At 40.0% G+C, this 27,157-nt stretch overlaps 1 protein-coding gene across 3 annotated transcripts in view; it reads right to left on the minus strand.

Annotated features, from left to right (window-relative positions):
* The window catches only part of ENTPD7 (ectonucleoside triphosphate diphosphohydrolase 7), a 60,800-nt gene extending 37,727 nt beyond the window's left edge, over positions 1 to 23,073 (minus strand). For 2 of the 3 annotated variants that reach the window (XM_012439441.2, XM_012439439.2), the window contains exons 1-5: positions 22,978 to 23,073; positions 22,601 to 22,703; positions 20,907 to 21,089; positions 4,581 to 4,786; positions 4,173 to 4,323 (exon numbers count right to left, since the gene is read on the minus strand). In XM_012439441.2, the coding sequence (XP_012294864.1) occupies positions 4,173 to 4,323; positions 4,581 to 4,786; positions 20,907 to 21,089; positions 22,601 to 22,608 (548 nt within the window). In that variant the 5' untranslated portion in view covers positions 22,609 to 22,703; positions 22,978 to 23,073. The other variant, XM_012439440.2, reaches the window with a different exon arrangement.
* Between the last annotated feature and the right edge of the window lie 4,084 nt (positions 23,074 to 27,157).

Here is a 27,157-nt window from a genome sequence, read left to right on the forward strand (position 1 = left end):
GGGAGAGAGAATGGGAGTATTGCTTTCTTGCCCAGGCTGGAATGCAATTTAGTAATGGGTATTGAAAATCTCTTTTATACTGATAATTATACTTAATGATGTAGTCAGGAAGGAATAAGGGAAGAAGATAACAAACAAACAGCCAACCAATATTTCATTTAAACCTATGAAATGCTATGCGATTACTGAGGAGTGATTTACTTCCAATTATATAGTCACTTTTGGAATAGGTGTGAGGTGGTAATGTATGTTTTGTGTATTTGAAGTGGAGAGTTCTATAAATGTTTATTAAGTTTACTTGTTCCGGGTCTGAGTTCAAATCCTGAATATCCTTGTTAATTTTCTATCTCGTTGATCTATAGAATCTTTAGCTATTCTTGTTACATTGATCCTTTTACCATTATGCAATGTTGGATGGAAACTTCTTTGACAGGGGTAATGCTGAACAGTGCCAGGAGGTGAGGCAACAGTCTCTTTTGCTCAAAACACACTAACGGTAGCCAAACTACCAAGCAGGTCCCTCTGCCCAGCTCAGTTGGTCAATTCTGCCTTTTTAACCTCCAAGTCAGCTTTTTTCTCTGGCCTCCCTCCCCTTTCCTTGGCCTTTCATAGGCTTTATGATGTGGCACCTGCTCTTGTGCCATCTATACTCTTCCCACGGTTTCTAAAATTTTTGAACAATATCACCTATGTCAAATAAAAATTCTTAATTGCATGCCCAGTATGATTTCAACTTTGTGAACATTACATATATGTGAACAGAGAGAAGGAAATACAACAACATGAAACAGTTTTGATGGGGTGGCAGGGTTGTAAGTCATATTGTTTGGTTTTGTTCATTTTTAAAATTTCCTTTAATGAGGTAAGGTTGCAGTTACAATATTTAAAGTTTGGTTTTAAAAATAAGTAAAAACAAAATGAAAATTTTTTTAAAGACCAAAATATACGGGGTAATAAGGAACTAAAAAACCTCTCATGTTAGCTGGGTGCAGTGGCTCACACTTGTAATCCCTGCACTTTGAGAGACCGAGGCAGGTGGATCACTTGAGGTCAGAAGTTCTGAACCAGCCTGGCCAACATGATGAAACTCCATCTCTAGTAATACAAAAAATTAGCCAGGCACTGTGGCAGGCACCTGTAATCCCAGCTACTTGGGAGGCTGAGGCAGGAGAACTGCTTGAGTCCAAGAGGTGGAGGTTGCAGTGAGCTGAGATCACACCACTGCACTTCAGCCTGGGTGACAGAGTGACACTCTGGCTCAAAAAAAAAAAAAAAAGCCTCTTGTGTTGATAAATGGCTATAAAAATAGTCTTATTCTTGACAGTAAACCAGTAACTAAAAAAAAAGTCCACTGAAAGAAGCATTGCTGTTACATGTTATGTTGTCTGCATGTCTGATGTAAGCAGTGAAGCCCTACATATATGCTGTTTTAAGGAAAGAAAGCCAACTATAAAATTTAAACCTTGTAGAAAAAGAACTGCTATTGACCAAGGGAAAGCATTTAAGCTAATAAGGAAATACCTGATGCCTATGAGACTATGAACATTCCAGGAGGATGAATTCTAAAGTTAAGGTTGGCAGTGGTCTCATTGATATGAAACCAAAAGCACAGGCAACAAAAAATAAACAAGACTGTATCAAACCAAAAAGTTCTGTACAGTAAAGGAAACAACAGAGTGAAAAGGCAAGCTACAGAATGGGATAAAATATTTGTGAACTATATATTGGTAAGGGGTTCATCTGCAAAACATTTAAGAAACTCCTACAACTCAACAGTAAAAACATTAATAACCAGGCAGGCACGGTGGCTGATGCCTGTAATCCCAGCACTTTGGGAGGCCGACGTGGGCGGATCATGAGGTCAAGAGATCGAGACCATCCTGGCGAACATGGTGAAACCTCGTCTCTACTAAAAATACAAAAGTTAGTTGGGCGTGGTGGCATGCGCCTGTTGTCCCAGCTACTCGGGAGGCTGAGGCAGGAGAATTGCTTGTACTCGGGAGGCAGAGGTTGCAGTGAGCTGAGATCGCACCATTGCACTCCAGCCTGGCACCTGGTGACAGAGTGAGACTGTCTCAAAAACAAACAAACAAAAAAACACTAATAACAATGTAAAAATGTCTAAAGACTTGAATAGACATTTCTCTATTCATAGAAATGGCCAACGGAGTATGAAAAGTTGCTTAACATCTCTAGTCATCAGGAAAATACAAATCAAAACCACAATGACATATCACCTCACACCTGTTGGGATGGCTGTTATCCAAAAGACAAAAGACAACAGGTGTTGGCAGGGCTGTGGAGAAATGGGAAGGAGTGTAAAATGGCACAGCAGCTCTGCAAAACAGTATGGGGGTTCCTCAAAAAATTAAAAATAGAGGCCAGGTGCAGTGACTCATACCTGTAATTCAGCATTTTCGGAGGCTAAGATGCGCAGACTGCTTGAGCCCAGGACTTCGAAAAGAGCTTGGGCAACATGGCAAGACCCCTCTCTCTACAAAAAATACAAAAAATTAGCCAGGCATGGTGGCACATGCCTGTGGTTCCAGCTACTTAGGAGGCTGAGGTGGGAGAATCATTTGAGCCTGGGAGGTGGAAGTTGCAGTGAGCCTAGATTATGCCACTGCACTCCAGCCTGGGCAACAGAGTAAGACCCTGTCTCAAAAAAATTAATAAAAATTAAACTATCATATGTCCTAGCAATCCTATTTCTGGCTATTATCCCAAAGATTTGAAATCAAGATCTCAAAAAGATGTGAGCACTCCCATGTTCACTGAAGCATTATTTACAATAGCCAAGATGTGGAAACAACCTAAATGTTCACTGACAGATGAATATGTAAAGAAAACATGGTATATACACACAGTGGAACACTATTTATACTTTAAATAAAAAAGAGCATTTTACAATATGTGACAATGTGGATGAACACTAAGGACAATATGCTAAGGGAAATAAATGGGCACAAAATTTTATTTGAGCAAGATGAATAAGCACTGAAGATCCACTGTACAATACTGTACACACAGTCAACAATAATGTGTTGTAGACTTAAAAATTTGTTGGGCTGAGCGTGGTGGCTGATGTTTCTAATTCCAGCATATTGGGAGGCTGAGGCAAGCGGATCACTTAAGCCCAGGAGTTCGAGACCAGCCTGGGCAACATGGTGAAACCCTGGCTCCTCAAAAATTAGCTGGGTGTGATGGTGCACACCTGTAGTCCCAGCTACTTAGGAAGCTGGGCTGGGAGGACTTCTTGAGCCTGGGAGGCAGAAGTTGCAGTGAGCCGTGATTGCACCACTGCCCTCCAGCCTGGGCAACAGAGCAGACCCTGTCTCCAAAAAAAAAAAAAAAAAAAATCTAGTTAAAGGGCAAATCTCATGTCAAATGTTCTTACCACAAAAAAATAAAAATCATTTTTAAAAAAGTTCAGAGAGCTCACTTTAAAAAAAAATTTAGTTAAAGGGTAGATCTCATGTCAAATGTTCTTACCACAATAAAATAAAAATCATTTTAAAAAAAAGTTCAGGAAGCTCACTTTTTACCCCAGGCCTATATAAGTATTGATGGATCAAGGTGGTACCAAGGGAGAGAAATCACTAACAAGAAGGGGTCTGGCCTAAATACAGCTTTCTGTTCCTCTTCCTTTAATGCAGGAAGAGGGATCAGGTGGCAAGATGTCAAGCTGAATTGCCAAGGTCAAGTGGAAAATGTGACTCACTGGGGCTGAGAAAACTGGCCTAAGGCAATGGAGACTGAGCTTTGCAGCAGCAGCAAGAAGAGGAACTCCCTAGTTATTGCCAGGGTTCCAGGCAGAGGTACAGAGAAGGTAGTGTTCCTACCAGAGCTCTCCAACTAGTCCCTAGGTATCCAGGTCATCAGGTGACCCTCATCCTAATTCATTCTGTAATTATGTTCTCTATGTGCCTGATGATCCAAATCTATTACCATCACCACTACTCCCAACCCTTAATCCAAACTAAGAATCACTATAGTCACCCCAGATAGATACTGATCCCAAAGCAGCAAAAGACATGAAGTTGGGAATGACTGATTGTGTCATAATTGGGTATAGGGGTATAGACCAGGGAACCACAGAGGACAGTGCAGGAAACTGGCCTTTCATCTCTTGTGCCACCGTTTTCCTGTGTTCCCTGCACCCTGCATCTCACCTCTCAGGAAGAAGCCTCATGCCTGCTGTGCAGAGGATGTAAAGGGGGGTCTCCTTGTGCTTCTTCACAGGCACATGAGCAGCAGCAAAGCTCAGCAGAGGACGAAGGTAATCACTGGCATGTTCTGGAGTGTCTGCCATTGCAGAGATTCCTTGAGTTTAAGCAAAAACAAAAACAAAAAGACAACTTTCTTTAAAAAGCAGATCACATAAGACTCAGGAAACTGATACCCTATTAGGGTCTCCTTAAGGTCCTAAACATTTATTTATTTGAGAGGTAGGGGGTGACAATGAATGAAATATCCCTCCCATTACCTAGACTCTCAAGAAAAAAAGGGTAGCTTGCTTTCTCCTTTTTCTCTTTCATGTCTTAAAAGAGATTGACAACAAAATATATTCTAATTAGTACCTGGCTTGATTTTTTTAACCACTGGTTGGCTGTTGCGGTCTCTCATCTGTTTGATGTCCAGCAAGTCATGGGGGTTCCCGTTATGTCTTGGCCAGAAATAAACAAAAATCCGGGAACCACTGCTGCCACAGTCAACAACAAGTCCATAATTCAGATTTGGGTCTTCGGTGTCAGTAGCTTCAAGCTCCCCTACTCGAGCCAAATACCTAAATCAGGCAAAAAGAGAAATCAGTGCTAAGCAGTCAGGTCCACGAAAGGCACCCTCACTTACTTCATCTGTTCATGAATCTTCATTAAGTGCCTACATGTGCCAAGCACATGAGACTACCAGTCCTAACTAATGAATGAAGTAATCCTGACATATTTACTGATGTGCCTGAAACAGCCGGTTTGCTTGCCTAGAGGCCACTGAAATTAGATGACTGAAAGATGTCCCCAAGTGTGGGGGCAGCTCTGAAACTGGCTGAGGTAGCAATCTTTTTTCAAGCATTAGAGCTTGTAGGCCTGAATAAATAACTGGTTTTTGTTATATGCCACAAAGTTTTGGGGTAGCTTCTTATGCCCACTAGATAACTAAGACAATCTTATCACTTCTTTTCTATCTTTCCTTTCTGTATAGCTGCATCAAGAATATTGTGGAATGATAGAATGATTTCTCACTGAATGTGTTTTCTGGGTGGTGATTTTTTTTTTTTTTTTTTTTTTTTTGAGACAGAGTCTTACTCTGTTACCCAGGCTGGAACACAGTGGTGCGATCTCAGCTCACTGCAACCTCTGCCACCCAAATTCAAGTGATTCTCCTGCCTCAGTCTCCCAAAGTGCTGGGATTACAGGCGTGAGCCACTGCTCCTGGCCTGGGTGGTGATATTTTTGATTGGGCTTTTTGGTTTTGCTTTTCTGCTTTTTATTTTGTATCTATATTGCCAGAATTACATTAACTAAAAATGTACTTCATAAAAACAATAATTATTCTTTTCTATAATCTTTTAAAATATTTTATAAATATAAAAAGAATGTTCATAAAATATGTATAGGGTATAAAGAATAACAATAAAACAAATGCCTGTGTACCTACCATCAAGTTTAAAAAATAAACTACACTTTAAAAAAAAATGCTTCTTGGTCCTAGGACATTAGTATTTCATGTTGGGATTTTTTCAGATTCTCATTTCCAAGATATCTGGCTGGCTGACATCAGGAAGATAAAACAAGTAAAGGTGTTCCATCAAACACACATCAAGGTTTGAATCTCAGCTCTATTGCTTTCTATGCTGTGTGACCTTAGGCAAGTTAATAAACTTCTCTCAGACTGTTTCCTCATTTGTAAAATAAGGAGGGTGAAGGGTATCTACCTTCACAGAGATCATACATGTAGCAGAACTGTGCTGCTGCTGCTGCTGCTGTTAACAGAATAATTATTGGGAAAGCAAATAATAGAAGATTCTCTGAGGAAAAAGGCTTAAAAGTTCAGAAAATGAAAAAGACTAAGAGCTGATTAAAATACTTCTGAGCACTTGACTATGTGCAGTGGCTCATGCCCGTAATCCCAGCACTTTGGGAGGCCAAGGCAGGCAGATTATCTGAGGTCAAGAGTTTGAGACCAGCCTGGGTAACATGGTGAAACACCATCTCTACTAAAAATACAAAAATTAGCCTGGCATGGTGGCGGGCACCTGTAATCCCAGCTCCTTGGGAGTAAGAAGCAGGAGAATCACTTGAACCTAGGAGGTGGAGGCTGCAGTGAGCTAAGATCGTGCCATAGCACTCTAGCCTGGGTGACAGAGCAAGACTCCATCCCTCCATCTCAAAAAAAAAAAAAACCTTCTGAGCACTGAGGCTTTAATATTAAAATTCCCTCATAATCAAGGGTCTGAAAAATAAAAACATTACTGTATTCTCTTCACAGGCTTCACTTGAAGCAGAGCCCGATAAGAAGGACTTTTAGTTTATTATCCAGAAAAGAAAAGCTCTTTATTGGGGCTAAGAATACATACTGCACGGGAGGCATTAACATCTTGTCTACTAAATTCTTTAAAATTTTGTGGTTACTATAGACTGAGTTAATCATTATCTAAATAAATCCCCTGAGAGTAAAGCTGTGATCTTTTCAAGCACTATAGCTGAATTCCCTTCTTCAAAAGATATCTGCCCCACACATCCAACATTGTTTTTAAAGCCAACTCCTAGATCTCCAAGGCTCTTACTCAGAACCCCTCAGAACCAGTTTTTGTGATGTCTGAAGCTAAGAGAATTTGGAAAGCCTTCTTTTAAAAACAAGATTCAGCATTACAAATAGAAAAAAAAAAAGCCCATTTAAGTGAGGGGCTTTAAGGTATAGGTATCATTAGCTTCACAGTAAACCCACCTCCAATCAGAACAATAAACCACACATTACACTCCTGAAACCAATTTAGCCAGTGTTTACTGGTGATTTCACATTTTTATACAGACAACACAGTTCCTTATCTGGGCAAAAAAGCAAACTTGATGAAAAGAACATGTAGAAATAATTCTGAAATCAAAAAGTAGAGTACCTTTCCTATACTACAATGCAAAATGCATTTTTTTTTTAAAAAAAGAGGAGAACATGGAATTGAGCTTCAATATAATGTTGTAAATTATTACTGAGAGTAAGGGTAGGTAGAACTTTTTTTTCTGGATCTGAAATGGTAGTCAGTTGAGGGAAATGAAGCAGATGGTAAAAATCTGTTACACAACAGAAAGTTTCTGACGCTAAAGATTCCATTTCATCACATACCTTCCCATTCTAATCAAATCACTGGGCTGAACTGGGCTAGACTCCACCAATCAACTAGTAACAGCTCATTTATATCACCTGAGAGCTGGGCAAAAGTCTGGGTTCAAGTCAGAGAACTCTTGCAAATACTGACCTCACAAGAGGCCACAGATAAAAAAGAAACAGGCAGGATAATCCACCCCCATTCCAAAGTGACTTTTCATTTCCTATCATAGCAATCTTTCTATTTCATATGCTTCACAAAATCTTCCTGCTTTCCTTCTCTGAAAACCACCCACTCTGCTTGTCTCTTAAAAGATTCTGGATCCCATCCCCTTCTGCATAATAAATAACTTTTCTCTAGTGCACTTGTTGTCAAATTTGGGGACCTTAAGACTCCTTTATAAACTTAAAACTTATTGAGCCCCAGAGAGCTTTCGTAGACATAGGTTATATCTATCTATATTTACTATATTAGAAAATAAAACATAAAAATGTTAAATATTTATCATTGCATTTAAAGAAAATAAATTCATTACATATTAATATATTTTTATGAAAATACACATATCTTGTAAAACAAAAAAATAGAAGAGTGGCATTGTTTTATAATTTTGCAAATATCTTCAGTAGCCAAACTAAAAGAAGACCCTAGATTCTTGCATTTACTTCTGTATCCAATCTGTTACAATATGTTGTTTTGGTTGAAGCATTTGTATGAAAATTCAGCCTCACACAGACATACTATTGGAAACAGGATTATTAAACAGCCCTTTCAGATTATGAATATTCTTCTTTGATAGTATACTAAAACTCAACAAGTAGGGTTTCTTAAAAATTAGTTGCAATTGGAATCTAAAACCCTATCTAAACACCTTTCATACTCTGTTATATTAAAATCCATAGGTTTACCATGCACTTTGAATGGCTTTTATCCAAGCATGATTTCATAACATCATATATTGGAAAATATTGGTTCACTAAGTTATGCAAATATTCCTAACATTGACACATTTCATTCTACAATACTTAAAAAAAAACCACACACACATTCATTAATATCACCGCCAATCTTACTCAAAAAGTCTTTTAAGTATTGGGAAGCTATCCAATTCACAGTGGCAGATACAGTTTTCCAAAATACTAATTTTCACTTGGAAGTTCAAATTTTAACATTGGCAATAAATATTGAAAACTATTTTTCATGAAGTAACAGATTTACTTCATTCATATTCAAGGAAATGTCTATAAAATACCCAAGTCTGAAACCATAGCTTTTCTGGCAGTCATTCTTTTAAGTAAAATAGTGTTCCATGATAAAAGCAGCTGGGTTTACCTCATAATTCAAAAAACTGCCCAAGTGCTTTTACTCTAGACAACTTCAGTATACAGCAGACGTGCTTAATGCCTATTTCCCCTTTCATCACTTAGAATATTAAAAAAGATATTGGTAAGTAGAACTGAATATTTTCTTCCAATGCAATTGTGTGGCAATGAAGAATATAGTAACTACTAGTACAATGTGATGTCTCTATCTTGATTTGTGCTGAAGCATTATTAGCAGTTTTACCTGCCATTGCTTTTGCACCATCAAAGCAAATATCAATCAACTCAGTGAAAAAGGCAAATAACATGACAACAGTCAAGAGATGGAAGCAACCCAAATGTCCATCAACAGATGAATGGATCCACAATGTGGTATATACATACAATGAAATATTATTCCACCTTAAAAAGGAGGAAATCCTGTCACATGTTACAACACAGATGAATCTTCAGGATATGATGCTAAGTAAATAAGCCAGGCACAAAAAGACAAGTACTGTATATGATTCCATCTATATGAGGTATCTCAAGTAGAAAGAGAAAATTTAATAGTAGTTACCAGCAGCAGGCTCGAAAGAGAGAAAAGGAGAGTTGGTTAATGGGTAGAGTTATGATCTGCAAGACAAAAAAATTCTGGAGATTTATTTTCCAACAATGTAAATATACTTAATACTAATGACCGTACACTTAAAAATGGTAAATTTTATATGTTTTGAACCATAGTTTTAAAAGTCAAAATAACATCTTAATATTTTAAAAATAGTTTCACCCTCCCAGACTCCTGAAAGGATCTCAGAGACCCTCCAAGGGTTACTAAACACTCTGAGAGCCGCTGCTCTAATACAACCTTCCTTTCCTCTTTAACATCCACCTGCTTCTCTGCCTACTCCTTCCCCTCTCCCGTCTCCTTGGACATGGCTTCTCAGTTCTTCAGAAGACTCTACTCAACATTGCTGACTCCGGTAGTATCCACAATGATTTGAAAAGGCCTCTTCCTTCTGTTCTAAAACGTGGATGTCAATATTCCCTTTAAGCAGTTTGTTTATATTTCAGTATGAGCCCCTAAGATTTCTTTCATATTTCCTTGCTCTACCTCTCCGTTGAGACTATAAGTTTCTTAAGAACAGGTATCTTTTCTGTAGTACCTTGATACTGTCACAGTGCTTCTCATATTTCTCTGCCCAAAACATGTATCAAACAATATTGACTGATTTGATCCTAGAGCTCACAAAATGGAGCTGTTGGTCTGTTAACTCCTCCATGTCTTTGTACAGCTGTACTCAAAATCACCTGGTCTCTTTCTTACAAAGTTTTAATTGCTTTCCAAACAAAATATCTTGTTGTCCTCTCTGATTCCTGCCAAAATAAGCAACTTTACAGCTCCAGTTTTGGTACAACTCATCTTTGGAAGTCTTCATGCTTTGAAAGATGGCTAAAATGTCAGCTGATGTTAGATCACTAGAGAGGAAGATAAGCCTAAATAGCATTTGTGCAGTGTAAAGTCTCCATATTTCTTATTTTGCATACAAACAAATAATTGAAGAACAGTTTTCCCCTCTGGGCAGTAACCATATTACCTTTTTCTGGAACTCTGACCTCTTATGACCTAATCAGGCTTCTTACACTTTCAACCACCTAGAGCCTTCCTCTATCTAGGCTCCTAACATGAATGGATCATCAGACCTTCTCTGCATTTTTTTCACATATAGTTTCTTTTTTGTCATATATAATTTGTAGTCCTGACTTTAGCCATCATAGTCAATTACTTGCATTGCTGGACCATCCTGTTTTGCTGATGCCACACTAGCCAATCTCTAAAGAGGACCAAAAGCCCAAGAGAAAAGTCTCAAAAGCTTTGGGAAAGAGGTTTGATTCACTATCACACATACTCACCCCAATATCATACCCACACACACACCCCCTCTGTTTGAGAAACATGATTTCCTTCTAGTCACTGCTGAGTCAATGAAAAGAAAGTTACCCACAAATACATCACCCAAGGTAGAACTGGAAGACAATGGCTTTTCACTGCCATTATCCTAAAAGCATTAACACCATTAGAGCTGTAACTGAGAAAACCATTACCTAGCTTACAAAATCAAAACTAATTATACCACTTTAGAGTTCAAACAGAGCTCAGCGATGGGACAAAAGTCAATCAAAGTAGCCCCCATAAGTATGGGGCTATTAATTCTTGTTGAGTGTCATCATACTCTTCAACTCTGTTCAAAGCTTAGAACCAAATATAATGACATTACAGTTAAAGTAGCTGTGCATGACTGATGATAGTAGAACATTCCTAGAAAAGCATTTTGTAAGGTTACTGCTTATCTCCTAACAAGATTAGTCAGAGCAGTCAGGAACATCTATAATTTAAAGTCCTGCTCAAAACACTTCAAATACCATTAAGACCAAATAAATGGGCTGCGTGTGGTGGCTCACACCTGTGAGCCAGCACTTTGGGAGGCCAAGGTGGGTGGCTTGCTTGAACTCAGGAATTCAAGACCTGCCTGAGCAACATGGCAAAACCTCATCTTTACAAAGAATATAAAAATTAATTGGGTGTGGTGGCGTGTGCCTTTGATTTTAGCTGCTTGGGGGACTGAGGTGAGAGGATTGCTTAAGCCTGGGAGGTTGAGGCTATAGTGAGCTATGATCACACCACTGCACTCCAACTGGATTACAAAGTGAGACCCCGTTTCCAAAAAAAAAAAAGATCAAGTAACTGAATAAATGTGGGACAGACACAGTGGCTCACGCCTGTAATCCCAGCACTTTGGTAGACCAAGGTGGAAGGACTGCTTGAGGTCAGGTATTCAAGGCCAGCCTGGGCAACCTAGTGAGACCCCTGTCTCTAAAACTAATAATAAGAAAAAATTTAGCCAGGCACAGTGGCATGCACCTGTAATCCCTGATACTAGGAAGGCTGAGGCAGGAGGTTGGCTTGAGCCCAGGAGTCCAAGGCTGCAGTGACATGATCACACCACTATGCTCCAGCCTGGAAAATAGAGTGAGACCCTGTCTAAAAAATAAAAATAAAATAAATGTGAATAAATGCTTTCAATTTCACCATCAAAAATCTCTGTTCTATTACACATAAGAACCAAATAACTTCATCTGTATATGCTAAAGAGCATTCTAACTAAAAGTAATGCCTCTCTTTGACTTGCTTTATTTAAACAGAATTGAAACACCTATGGAAGGCCAGTACCAAGCCAATTGCCGACATAGAAACTCTCATTCAATTATTTCCAGATGGTAGAGGAACATGAAGGCACCACCTTTCAATAGCTACAAAAGACATTCTTCAGACAATAGTTCAACCAAACAAAATTTTACCCACTAATGAAGATAATAGTGAGGTTACCAAAAAGTGAACAATATTAAACATGAATGTGAAAAAGGAAAGGTATTAAATAGAACATTAAAGAACAGTTTACCGTAGTATCTTGCACAATACATATACATGCCAGAAGTTCCTCTTACACAGTCATGCACTACATAATAATGTTTCAGTCAGCAGCAAACCACATGCACAACAGTGGTCACATAAGATTATAAGATAATATTCCTATACAAACAGATGGAGAAACATTCCATGCTCATAGTTAGGAAAAATCAGAATCGTGAAAATGGCCATACTGCCCAAAGAAATTTATAGATTCAACGCTATTCCCATCAAGCTACCAATGACCTTCTTCACAGATCTGGAAAAAACCACCTTAAACTTCATATGGAACAAAAAGAGAGTCCGCATAGTCAAGTCAATTATAACCAAAAAGAACAAAGCTGGAAGCATCACGCTACCTGACTTCAAACAATACTACAAGGCTACAGTAATCAAAACAGCATGTTATTGGTACCAAAACAGAGATATAGACCAATGGAACAGAACAGAGACCTCGGAGGCAACGCCACACATCTACAGACATCTGATCTTTGACAAACCTCAGAAAAACAAGCAGTGGGGAAAGGATTCCCTGTTTAATAAATGGTGTTGGGAAAACTGGCTAGCCATGTGCAGAAAGCAGAAACCGGACCCCTTCCTGACACCTTACACTAAAATTAACCCCAGATGGGTTAAAGACTTAAACATAAGACCTAACACTATAAAAACCCTAGAAGAAAACCTAGGCAAAACCATTCAGGACACAGGCATAGGCAAAGACTTCATGACTAAAACACCAAAAGCATTGGCAACAAAAACCAAAATAGACAAATGGGATCTAATCAAACTCCACAGCTTCTGCACGGCAAAAGAAACAATCATTGGTGTGAACTGGCAACCAACAGAATGGGAAAAAATTTTTGCAATCTACCCATCTGACAAAGGGCTAATATCCAGAATCTAGAAAGTACTAAAACATATTTACAAGAAAAAAAACTCATTCAAAAGTGGGTGAAGGACATGAACAGACACTTTTCAAAAGAAGACATATAAGAGGCCAAACATGAAAAAAGGCTCATCATCACTGGTCATTAGAGAAATGCAAATTAAAACTACATTGAGATACCATCTCATGCCAGTTAGAATGGTGATCATTAAAAAATCCAGAGACAACAGATGCTAGAGAGGATGTGGAGAAATAGGAACACTTTTACACCGTTGGTGGGAGTGTAAATTAGTTCAGCCATTGTAGAAAACAGTGTGGCAATTCCTCAAGGACCTAGAAATAGAATTCCATTTAACCCAGCAATCCCATTACTGGGTATATATCCAAAGGATTATAAATCGTTCTATTATAAGGACACATGCACACAAATGTTCATTGCAGCACTGTTTACAATAGCAAAGACTTGGAACCAACCCAAATGCTCATCAATGATAGACTGGACATGGAAAATGTGGCACATATACACCATGGAATACTGTGCAGCCATAAAAAACAATGGGTTTGTGTCCTTTGTAGGGACATGGATGAACCTGGAAACCATCATTCTCAGCAAACTAACACAAGAACAGAAAATCAAACACCACATGTTCTCAATCACAGGCAGGTGTTGAACAATGAGAACACAAGGACACAGGGAGGGGAGCATCACACTGGGGTCTGTTGGGGGAAATAGGGGAGGGACAGCGGCGGGTAGGGAGGTTGGGAAGGGATAACATGGGGAGAAATGCCAGATGTAGGTGATGAGGGGATGGAGGCAGCAAACCACATTGCCTTGTGTGTACCTATGCAACAATCCTTCATGTTTTGCACATGTACCCCAGAACCTAAAGTGCAATAAAAAAAAAAAAATATATATATATATATATGGAAAAAAGCATATAGAATAAGAATACAACGGAAATATTTTCCTACAGCTGTACAATTTGTTTGTATTTTAAGTTGTGTAGTCCAAAACAGTCAAAAAGCTTTTAAAAACTTAAAAGCTTAGAAAGTGGAAAAGTTACAGTAAGTTAAGGTTAATTTTTATTGAAGAAAAAAAAATTTTAATAATTTTTTAATAAATTTAGTGTAGCCTAAACGTACAGTGTTTATAAAGTCTACGGTAACGGCCTAGGCCTTCACACTCACCACTCACTCTGAAAAACTTCCAGTTCTATGAGCTCCATTCATGGTAAGTGCCGTATACAGGTGTACAATTTTTCTTTTTTTTTTGAGACAGAGTCTTGCTCTGTTGCCCAGGCTGGAGTACAACAGAGCAATCATGGCTCACTGTAGCCTTGACCTCCTGGGCTCAAGTGATCCTCCCGACTCCACCACCCAAGTAGCTGGGGCTATAGGCATGCACCACCACACCCAGCTCATTTTAAAATTTTCTGTAGCCATGAGGTTTCACCATGTTACCTAGGCTGGTCTGGAACTACTGGGCTCAAGAGATCTGCCCACTCTGGCCTCCCAAAATACTGGGATTGTAGGCTTGAGCCACCATACCAGGCCCAATTTATCTTTTATACCATATTTATTGTACCTTTTCTATGTTCAGATATACAAACACTTACCATTGTGTTACAGCCGCCTACAGTATTCAGTACAGCAACATGTGTACAGGTTTGTAGGCTAGAAACATATACATCATACAACCTAGGTGTGTAATAGGTGGACCATCTAGGTTTGTGTAAGTACTCTACGATGTTTACACAATGATGAAATCACCTAATGATGCATTTATCAGAACATATCTCCATCGTTATATAACACATGACTGTACGAAAAATTAATAAATTTTAACAATTACCCAGTATCCACAGCAGAACCTCAAACATGATACACTTAGCACTGTCAATAGAACTTTGTGAAATGATAAAAATACTTTATCTGCACTGTCCCATATATCCACATGTGGCCACTGAGCATTTGAAACGTGCCCAGTGCAAGTGAGGAACTTAATTTTGGTTCATTTAATCTTAACTAATTTAAATTTAATTAACCACTTGTGGGTAGTGACTACCCTATTTGACACTATAGTGTAGACATTCAGTATTTGTTAAGTAAGTGAACAGATGAATGAATAAATGGATGTAAGATATATATTAAATCTGAAGAAAATATTGGAGCATGTCTTATGTGACACATGCCAGAAAAATAGTGGATAAAAACACACATCTAACACAAGAATTATTCTCAAAAACAGCTCTGCTGTGTGTGTGTAGAGATATGTGGAAAATCTCTGCACCTACAGCTGAAATGAACTGTAAAACTAAAATGCCTCTAAAAAAAGTTTATTAAAATAAAAAACCACAGCTTTGGATTCTATCCTTACTGACACCCCATCTCTCTAAATTTACCTTTTTTGTATCAAATAAATTCTAGTTCTGATGCAAACCTCCTACTTTCTCTTTCCAGAAACAATATGGATACGTGTTGAAAATAAAAAAAATGTAAGTCTTTAGTTCTGGAACTGAGAGAAAACCCCCTGACAGACTTCTAAAGTCCTGTTTAAAATCCCCTGAGAAGTGATATGTTAAATTCTACCAATGACTAGAAAAAAATTCAAATTGAAATATCTGTTTTCAATGCAAAAGTAATTAAAATATTTTTAAACATTAACTGCCTTCATACATACTAAAATACAAAGATGCAATGTACAAGAGAGACTATCATTTCTAACTAAAGCAATGCCTTATTTATCAAGACCATAAAAAAATGAATGGAGCTGGGTGCAGTGGCTCACACCTATAATCCCAATACTTTGGGAGGCCCAGGCAGGTAGATCATGAGGTCAGGAGTTCAAGACTAGCCTAGCCAATATGGTGAAACCCCGTCTCTATTAAAAATACAAAATATTAGCTGGGTGTGGTGCTGCACGCCTGTAGTCCCAGCTAGTTGGGAGGCTACAGCAGAAGAATTGCTTGAACCTGGGAGGCAGGGGTTGCAGTGAGCCAAGATCACACCACTGCCAAGCCTGGGCAACAGAGCAAGACTTAATCTCAAAAAATAAATAAATAAATAAATAAATAAAAAGAATGAATGGGCCTGGCACAGTGGCTTACACCTGTAATCCCAGCATTTTGAGAGGCCGAGGTGGGTTGATTGCTTGAGCCCAGGAGTTCACGATCAGCCTGGGCAACAGAGGGAGACCGTGTCTCTATCAAAAAAAAAAAAAAAAAAGTTATATAAAATAAAATAAAGAATAAATGTAGTGTTCCTCTAGTGTTCCTCTAGGCACATTTTCCTGATCAAAGGTTTCCAAATTTGTTCCCATGAAGACACATGTAAGTGGGTTCCTGGAAGCCAGCACACTCTCAGGGGGACACCACAAAACACTGATATAATTTCACTGTGTGAATTGGGAACATTTTAATAGAAAAAATATGTCTATATATGAATATAATAGAATAAATCACAACTACAAATACTTGTCTTAAAATTTTTTAAGCTGTTAAACTAAGTGGTAATTGTTTCTACCGATTCCTAGTTACTTGTTTAATCATTAGGTAGTGCTCATCAGCACTTAAGCAGTAGCAGCTGCTACAAAAACAAAATGAAAGCAAAATTTCAAATAGAGATTATAATGTGAATTATCTTCAGTGTGTATTTTCAGGGCAGAGAAGAGAATTGGAAAACAGAAAAATCAAGATTATTTCAAATAATAATAAACTGACATTTGATTAGTCAATCAATGTACCTGACATTCCTAGATGCTCTACTCTTCTTACATCACTACAAGACAGCTATTTTTACTCACTTTATATATAAATAAAATGAAATTCCAGGATATTAAAAAACCTGCCCAAGATTACCCAATTAGCAAATAATGGGCTGATTAACTCTAAAATTAATACTCTCTTACAACACAATATCTTAAGTAAATGTAACTGAATCTTAGAGCAGTTTTTCTTAAGCCAGGTGGCCTATCAGATTCACCTGAAGAAGAGTTCCAATTATTTGCATTTTTTTAAAGGTCCCCAAGTGATTGAGATACACAAAGGTTGAAAACCTCTGATTTAAAATTATCATTAATGGCCAGGCGTGGTGGCTCACACCTGCAATCCCAGCACTTTGGGAGGCTGAGGTGGGTGGATCACATGAGGCCAGGAGTTCGAGACCAGCTTGGCAAACATGGTGAAATCCTGTTTCTACTAAAAATACAAAAATTAGCCAGGCATGGTGGTGCGCATCTATAATCCCAGCTACTCAGGAGGCTAAGGCTTGATAATCGCTTGAACCTGAAGGTGGAGGTTGAAGTGAGCTGAGATCATGCCACTGCACTCCAACCTGGGCAACAGAGTGAGACTCTGTCTCAAAAAAAAAAAAAAAATCTTTAACATAAATTTTTAAACTATATAATAAAACAGTTTTAACAACATATGTAGAACTGTTTACTACTATAAAAATGTAGAAATTTTGACTTGAGTCTATTTTTATTAAATTTCCTCTCTCCTGCTTCACTGTCAAGATGCCAGATATAACTGATTATTGTCATAATATGCCCATATCTCACAACACACCCCACCCATCATTCCAATTTGCTGTTATCTACTGTGTTCTGAGACAAGAGAGAACCATGCAAATTGGAACAGTGTGTAAAATAAAAGCTAACAGGCTTTATGTGAGAGTCTATCTTATCAGTAAAGTACAGGCACTTTTAGCACATGAACTTAGTGATACCAAATTTGGTTGCTCAAGAACTTCTTTCTAATTTCTGATTTTTAACTTTGTTCCTAATTCTTAACCTTGTACATAATTCCTTATCCTTCACTCCTGATTCTATACAACTGTACATAAACTATTATCTCACTGGGAGATAATTTTTCCTTTATGTCTGCCTCTCTACCTAGATCATGAACTCCTTGAGTTCAGGGCCTATGTTTAGTCATCTTTGTACTCCAGTGCTATCATGTCATGGACACAGCAAATCCTCAACAAATGTTTGCCTCCTAAATGACTCACGGAGGCTGCCCTGAGTGAAGTTTAATGACAAATGGTCATTTGTGACAATATATACAGAACCTTTCATGGAGTAACAGTGAGCTCTGAGCCATTACATTACAAAGCCATAGATCCAATAGTCAACAAATCACAAGCACAAGAATCATGCAAGCTGGGCTCGGTGTCTCATGCCTGTAATCCCAACACTTTGGGAGGCCAAGGCGGGAGGACAGGTTGAGCCCAGCAGTTTAAGATCAGCCTGAGCAACACAGTGAGACCTCACCTCTACTAAAAATAAAAAAAATTAGCCAGGTATGATGGCATACGCCTGTAGTCTCATTTACTCAGGAGGCTGAGGCAGGACGATAGCTTGAGCCCAGGAGATTGAGGCTGCAGTGGGCTATGATTGCACTCCAGCCTGGGAGATGAGAGAGACAGTATGGGGGAAAAAAAAAATCATGTAGAAAACATCAAAGTACATCACAGTCAAATTGCTTAAAACCAGTGATAAACAGAAAATTCTAAAAGTATTCAGAGGAGAGGGCTGGGCGTGGTGGCTCACACCTGTAACTCCAGCACTTTGGGAGGCTGAGGCAGGTGGATCATGAGGTCAGGAGGTCGAGACCAGCCTGGCCAATATGGTGAAACCTCGTCTTCACTAAAAATACAAAAATTAGCCGGGTGTGGAGTTACTTGGGAGGCTGAGGCAGGAGAATCACTTGAACCTGGGAGGCGGAGGTTGCAGTGAGCCAAGATTGTGCCATTGTACTCCAGCCAGGGCAACAAGAGTGGAACTCCATCTCAAAAAAAAAGAAGTATTCAGAGGGAAAAGATACAACATTCTTTTTTTTTTTTTTTTGAGATGGAGTTCCACTCTTGTTGCCCTGGCTGGAGTACAATGGCACGATCTTGGCTCACTGCAACCTCCGCCTCCCAGGTTCAAGTGATTCTCCTGCCTCCGCCTCCCAAGTAGCTGGGATTACAAGCATACGCCACCACACCTGGCTAATTTTGTATTTTTAGTATAGACAGGGTTTCTCCATATTGGTCAGACTAGTCTTGAACTCCCAACCTCAGGTGATCCGCCCACATCGGCCTCCCAAAGTGCTGGGATTACAGGCGTGAGCCACTGCACCCAGCTGAAAAAGATACATTCTAAACAAAAAGAACAAAGATTAAAAAGACAGGAGACATCTCAAAGAATACAAGCCAAAAGACAGTGAAGCATCATCTTTAAAGTAATAAAAGGAAAAAATGATCAACCTAGAGTTCTATACCCAATGAACATTTCTTTCAAAAGGAAAGCAAAATAAGGACTTTTTCAGTCATACAAAAGTTGAAAGAATTCATCACCCACATACTTGCTCTACTAGAAATGCTAAAGAATGTTCTTGAAGTAAAAAAAAATATGGAAATATGGACCCAGATGGAGATATGTATCTACAAAAAGGAATGAAGCAGCCCAGAAATGGTAAATATAGACAAAAGTGACTCCATCTTGGATGCTAACCCACCACGTTGACTTCTGACTAGCCCCAGTCTCATGAATGCCTCGATTCTTGCTTTATTTACTACTGTAAGAACATGTCAAACTTGGTGTTGGCACACAAATGATAGAGTATGGCACATGCAGCATTCTTGCCTGTTCTGGAGAGCTGTCTTTAATTGTCTTGCACAGGGCACATACCCCATCTCCCTGGGGTATATAAGTAGTATATAAGCCCTGGGTCTAGGGAGTAACAGTGTGGACTAACGCCTGTCTCCACAGGTGTTGGGAATAACAGTGTGAAGTAACACCTGTTTTGCAGCTACCCACCTGTCTGCTAACACCTGTCTGCAAGTTCCCTCAATAAATCAATCAATACCAATGAACAATTTGCCTGCCGCCTCTGGTTTCTCGGTCCCTTCAGCATTGAAGGGTCACTTTACTTATATCACCCTTTCATGCAACAATATGGTTAAATATATAAGCTTTTTTCCTTATTTTGAAAACCTCTTCAAAAGATAATTGACTATCTAATGCAAAAATAACAATATATTGTGGAACTTAAAACATGTAGAAATAAAATATATGACAATAGCACAAAGACCCAGGGGAAGGGAGGAATGAAAGTATACTGTTTTTAGGTTCTTGTTCTAGATATGAAGAGGAGTAATATTACTTGAGGGAAGAGTGTGACAATTAAAGACGATACTATAAACCCTAAAGTAACCACTAAAAAAAGAGAAAAAGTTGTATCTAATAACCCAGCGTGAAAGATAAAATGGAACCATAAAAATTGTACTCAATTGAAAAGAGGGGAAAAGAGGAAAAAGAAGAACAAATGTGACAAACAAAAAACAAACAGCAAGATTAAAACTAAACATACTCAATAATTAGATTAAATGTAAATGGCCTGAACACTCCAATTAACCACAGAGATAGTCAGATTGGATAAAAAACAAGACTCGACCAAACATTGCCTATAAGAAGCCCACTTATATAAAGACACAAATAGGCTAAAACTAAAAGTATAGAAAAAATCTCTATCATGCTAATGTTAATCAAAAGAAAGCTGGAGTATCTATATTAATACCAGACTAGATTTCAGAGCAAAGTATATAATCAAGGATAAAAAGAATCGTTTAATAATGATAAAGGGGTCAATTCATAAAGGTATAGTACAGTCCTAAACATTTATATACACATCAAGTCTCAGCACACCAAAACAACAGAAAGATGCCTTTCATGGTTAAAATGCAGTATCAGTATTCCTGTACCAAAACTGAACATTGCCAAAATGGGGCTTAAGATCTTCTTTATGTAATCAATGGCATGTAATTTTACTAATAAAAGTACAATATTCCCCAAAAGGGTCAAAGTTAGTAGTATGTTAAACAGTTTATGAAAATATTTATGACTTCAGTACCAAAGCTGATCAAAGTGATCTAAAGCTGACTCACCTTTCATATTGCCTATCTCGTGGTAATGAAGCACTCCAATGTCGAAAGTCTATGATTAACAGAAGTAAAAGGAGACAGGATATGAAGAAGAGTCCCAGGAATGCCACCCGCTGACGGAGAAATGGACTCACTGTGGGCACAGTGAAGTACCAGGAGGCTGGGCAGAGGTAGGAAAAACTGATCCTGAAATTAGACAAACATTAGCAAGTCTGAAACACGTCTACAATTGAGTGCTTAAAAATCATTTTTAAATTGGACAAAAGGCCCCCTAATAAAGGCAAAAATCCATGCCAACAAAAGTCTAAATGTTCTTTTAGTCTTTAATTTTAGAAGAAGTTCATGGTGCTTCTACTATGTAAATCAGAAAAGCCTTATCTGCCCTTTTTCCAAACTGCAGTTTTGAGTGCAATTTAAAGACTTAATCTCATGTTAATGAAAAGATCACAGTTTCCCTGGGCAACCTCATAACACTGAAGAATCAGAGCAACTACAATATTCCCAAGAAAGAATGCTGTAAGAAATGGAATGGTTAAAAAATTTATTTAACTGATTTTTAAAATGTTTTACCAGATTATACATGTGCATAGTAAAAGACAATCAAACAGTTTAATAGGATATATTGTACAGTGAAAAGTGACTCTTGCCCTGACCCTATAATCTCTCTCAGAGGCAACCACTGCTACCCAGTTGCTGTGTGTTTTTGGTTTGGTTTTGTGTTTTGTTTTTTTGAGACGGAGTCTTGCTCTGTTGCCCAGGCTGGAGTGCAGTGGTGTGATCTTGGCTCACTGCAACCTCTGCCTCCTGCATTCAAGTGATTCTCTTCCCTCAGCCTTCCGAGTAGCTGGGATTATAGGTGCCTGCCACCACGCCCGGCTAATTTTTGTTATTTTTAGTAGAGACGGGGTTTCACCATGTTGGCCAGGCTGGTCTCGAACTCCTGACCTCAGGTGATCCACTCGCCTCAGCCTCCTAAAGTGCTGGGACTACAGGCGTGAGCCACAGCGCCGGGCCGTTGCTGTGTATTTTTCCCAAGATATTCTACGGATACACAAGCATACATATACGCCAATAAATTTACAGTTATCTCTCTCTCTCTCTCTCTTCTGTGTGTGTGTGTGTGTGTGTGTGTGTGTGTGTCCATTCCCTTGGTTTTACACAAATGGTAGTCCACCATACCTACTGTTCTGCATCTTTCCCCCACTTTATTTGATAATTGTCCCTTATTGGTACATGTAGATCCACATTAATCTTTTTTAAAAGCTTCAGGGTATTCTAATATATGCATAAGTGTATTCATCTGTGAAGTTCACTTTCTATATTGATTCAAAAGGACCTCGGTCTGTCTGCTTTTAAAGTTCATTGCAAACAAAAAACAAAAAACCTCTTTGTTTAACCTTCTCAAGTGGCACCTCGCCTCGCTCAGATGCAAATCTTAAAGAAAGTTACAACCTTGCACTTCACAGAGCTGAGCAAGCGGACTCACTCCACCACCCCTGGACTATGGGCTGGAAACTATTATTTTATCAGCCCTCACAAGAATACAACTTTGATCGTCTCTGCATCCAACTAACCAGGGTACAAAGTCCAAGTACAGCTCCAGGGCAAACCTCACTTGTGAAAGCCTCCCAGGGTCCCCCAACCTGCCTGCCATCCCTCGCTGTGCTACCAACCAGAGAGAAAGTGTGCAGTCTTACCTAGCCATGGGTTCCCTTCAGTGGTCTCAACGCCTGTCACCTTCTTTTTCTTTTGCCCTGAGAAGGTGGCCTCCTTGTTCCACGCATCTCCTACGTCTGCAGCCTAGAAAGATTTGACTTCAGGCTTCCGTCCGACTGAGCCCACGAGACGAGACCACCACGGGAATTCCACGGCTCCCACCTCCTCCCCAGGCTCCCACTCGGTCTGCTCTGGTTCCTCAGGCCCAGGGGACCCTACCCGGGCATCCTGGGAGCGGGGCGTTCTCGTGGGCCAGCTCTGTCCTCTAGGAACCAGTCGTCCCCAGATGGCGGGGTGTGGGTCCCGCTTGCTCTCCCCGTCCCTCGGGGTCCCACAGCCCTCTCGCGCCCACACTCACGGGATCAAGCGGCTCGCCGGTTCCTTCGATACCGCTCGGCTCAATCCCGAGCTACTCCCCGCGGCCCCTAGCCCAGCCGGAAGGAGAGCCCAGGCCGGCGGCGGCGCCACGTCCCCAAGGAAACCGCAGGGAGCCAATGACTGACAGAGTACCCACGAAGAGGGGCCGGCCCGCCACGAGCCGAGCCGGGGGCGAACCAGCTCCGTCAGCAGCACGTCCGTCCGCCAGGGTGGCCAATCCCTCAGAGCGCTCGGCCTCTAATGCCCGCCCCGGGATTTCATGCCGCGCCCAATCGGAAAGGCGTCGTACGGAGGCTCCGCCTGCAGGGCCCGCGGTGAGCGCACAGGTGAGTGGCGCTGGGCGGTCCTGCGCCCGCTACTCTCTCGGGAGCGCGAACTCTCGGCTGGTTACTTTCTCTGCGGCCGTTCCCGGGACAGAGTAGCTCCGGTGGGCTGGTCTCCGGGTGTTCGCGACCAAAGCGCATCCCTTGCCCATAACCTATTGGAGGTTTCGTGCCCAATAACCCTCCCCACCAGAATGGCAGTTCTCCCACCTTAAACCTTTCCTATCACCTCCCAACCGATGCCCAGAACTCCTTGTCTTGCCCCGTTTGAAAAACATAAATTGAAGACAATAACGTTTACACCAAAGTGCTTATGTTCATTCATTCATTCACTGAATGTCTACTTATGCCAATCATGAGTTTCTGTGTGGCTGCCCTCCTGGACCCTACAGTAATACAAAGGCAACGGCGCGCGCGTGTGTGTGTGTTTCTTGCTTAAACCAGCCGTTATCTCATTTCCAGGAGGACGGCATAAAGTCCAAGGTCTTTCCAACGTGGCACATCCATTTCAGTCCACGATCCGCCCTGCTGCATCTTCTCCCGCTACTCGACTTCCTTACCACGATCCAGCAACGCACCCTGTGGTTTCTGGCCTCAGGCTTTTCTCATTCTGCCCCTCCACCTGCCCTGAATAACCGACCCCGCCTCTTAGCCAAATCACCTGCTACTCATCCTTAGCACACATCTTTAAGGGTCACCTTCCCCTAAAAGCCCTACTTGATCTATTACACCTTCCTTATAAATGCCTATTGTTTCACTTAGCACATGGAATTACAATTATACGTATGTATTTGTCTGTCCCACGAGACAGAATACCATTGAAGGCAGGGACAATCTGCTTCCAATATTCCCAATACTGGCCACTGTCTGGCAGATAAAACACAACTAATATATAATTAATAAATAAATGAATGTAGGGGGAAGAAGACCACCCAAATGCTTTTATTCAAAGCTTGCTATGACAAGGGAGTCAGTCACCATCACTTACATTTGGCCGACTCGAAGCCTGTCAGGACAGCAGGAAAACTATTTACTTACTTACTTACTTATGTACAGGGTCTCACTCTGTTGTCATCCAGGCTGGAGTGCAGTAGTGTGATCATGGCTCACTGCGGCCTCGACCTCCTGGGAAAGTGATCCTCCCACCTGGGCTCTACAGCCACATGCCACCATGCCCGGCTAATTTTTAAAAAAATTTTTTTTATTCTTTGTAGAGATGGAGTCCCACTATGTTATCCAGGCTGGTCTTGAACTCCTGGGCTCAAGCAGTCCTCCCATCTCAGCCTCCCAAAGGGCTAGGATTATGGACATGAGCAGCTGGCCAGGAAAGCTTAGTAGTGAACAAAAAGGGAAGGTTTCATGTATGCTCTGACTTAGGGTATTAGCATGGGAAAGCTGGAGGTGGACTAACAAAAGCAGAGTCCCTTATGTGATTGATTTGGGGTAGCATATCTGGCTGTCTTTAGTGGGTCCTGAGTTGAAGAAAGGAGGGTGCAAAAAAAAACCAGGGAAACTGACAGTCATTGACCAAGTCCTGATTATTCTGGGCTGGTTGCTGTAGAGGTTGTGGGTCAGAGTTCTAGTTGTCATATAAGATCTGGCCATTGTCCAGTTTCTATATTCAGTTCTCATGACTACTGTTTTTTGTTTTTGTTTTTTTGCTCCACTACTCTCCTAACCTCGTTGAATTTCCTAATTCACCTTTCTTCTTTAATTATCAGTTCTGTTTTTTTTTTCTCTGTCCCTCAATCCCCACTCTGCTTCAAGTGTTATATTTTATCTGGACCCCCAGAAACCACATTGAGTAGAATAGTTGCATAAAGTTGGGATTAACCACAAAATTATACAGATGCCAGTTATTTTTATTATTTCAGAACCCAGTTCAGTTCCTAGAACAAAATAGACATGGAAAGAACTAGAAAAATGTTTTGGAGTAATTTATTTAAATTTCTTGCAGTTGCTTTCTGTGAGTTCTAAGTCTAATCTAATTTCCAACTTTAGTGTTCCATAAAATAGGTGTTTTTGAGTGGAAGTATAATTCCTATTTTTTTAAGTAGTAATTAATTCATGGTTTATGAACTATATTAACTTATAATTCAAAAGTTCTTTGAAACATCCTCTAATTTACATTTTATAACTACATCATAAAACAGAAAAGACCTACATTTTAATCTCAACATTTTTTCATGGTATTTTCTTTGTAAAACTTTCTTTGTCAGTCTGGTTTGGATGATACTTCCTTCAATAAATCCATATGCTCTCAAGCATTTGTCAAACATGATTCTTTACAAAAACCAGCAATGCTTATCTGGTTAACAGCTCATAGGGCTGAGTTCTGCGGTTTCCAGTCAGCAGGGCAAATTAAAAAGCACTGAGACTGTTTCTCTATTTCATTTGCTATAACTCAACGTGTTGAAACAAATTATATAAACCTATGTTTCAAAACAGGGTTTTAACTGCTCTTTAAAGGCTTGCCTTACAATTACATTTGCAATTTTCTCCAGGTGTGCTTGATACCCAGCCCAGAGCAAAATCAGCCCAACAGGTCCCATATTAAGTGCCAGTTGTTAGCTTTGCTTCATTTCCCATTGTGGATTTTCTTCCCTCCACACTCCATCCTACCCTATCCTCTAAAGGAATCTGGAGGAGTGTCATGTGGTCTATACTCTCCCTTCCAAGTTTACCCATCTCTCTTCACCTCCCTTTCAGGCACCCCATTGTCCCAAGTAAACTCATTACCTCTCTACTCTCATCGTATCAACCCAAACCTCCTCCGTCCATATATTCTCCATTTTGACAAAATACCCTGTGATTCACCAGAGCAGGAACCTGTATGGGAGTCATTCTATAATATCTTTCTTCTAATTTTCTTTCTCCTTTTCCTTCCAATGAGTCACTGGAGGTGCTTAATTCAAGTGCCTAAAATCCTCTCCAAGATCTTCTGATGAATATTTCCAACTGGGGCCCCTGCCTCCAGACCTATAACCCTCCTGAGTGCCCCTTGATTCTGTTACCATTGGGAAATCTCATCATCCTACTTCCTGGTTTAAAATACTTCAGTAGTTCCTTTTTTTTTTTTTTTTTTTTTTTTGCCCATCCTATGGTCCCATAGTAGTGTCTTATTCCAACAAGGTAGAGTCCAAATTCCTTAGCATGATGTGGCAGATCCCACTGATAGCCTACTCCAGAAGCCAGTACTGTCTCTTTTACCTTGTTAACTTGACAAGTAACCACACTGCTTGTCCATGTGCTTGAAGGGTGCTAGGCTCCAACCTCAGTCCCAGGAGGTAAACTGTGATAAGTTTACCTTATCGACTTAAATAAGTCGATCATGGTGGGTCAATACCTTCACAAAATATTGGTTTAAATGGGCATATGATATAATTTTAGCTAACAATATAGAAGGGAAGTCAGCTGTTGAGAGGAATGGTCAGGGAGGAGGAAAGACATTTCTAGGCAAAGTTTTCTTCATCTTAAAAAATGATACATTCAGCCGGGTGTGGTGGCTTATGCCTGTAATCCCAGCACTTTGGGAGGCCGAGGCAGGTGGATCATGAGGTCAAGAGATCAAGACCATCCTTGCCAACATGGTGAAGCCCTGTCTCTACTAAAAATACAAAAATTAGCCGGCCATAGTGGCAGGTGCCTGTAATCTCAGCTACTCAGGAGGTTGAGGCAGGAGAATCACTTGAACCTGGGAGGCAGAGGTTGCAGTGAGCAGAGATTGTGCCACTGCACTCTAGCCTGGGTGACAGAGCGAGACTCCATCTCAAAAAAAAAAAAAAAAGATACATTCATATCAAAGTTATTGAAAGAAAAAAATCATACAGGTATAAG

Source organism: Aotus nancymaae, unplaced genomic scaffold (assembly GCF_030222135.1).
Source record: "Aotus nancymaae isolate 86718 unplaced genomic scaffold, 86718_ANA_hifiasm-v0.15.2.pri h1tg000010l, whole genome shotgun sequence".
NCBI classification, from domain to species: domain Eukaryota; kingdom Metazoa; phylum Chordata; class Mammalia; order Primates; family Aotidae; genus Aotus; species Aotus nancymaae.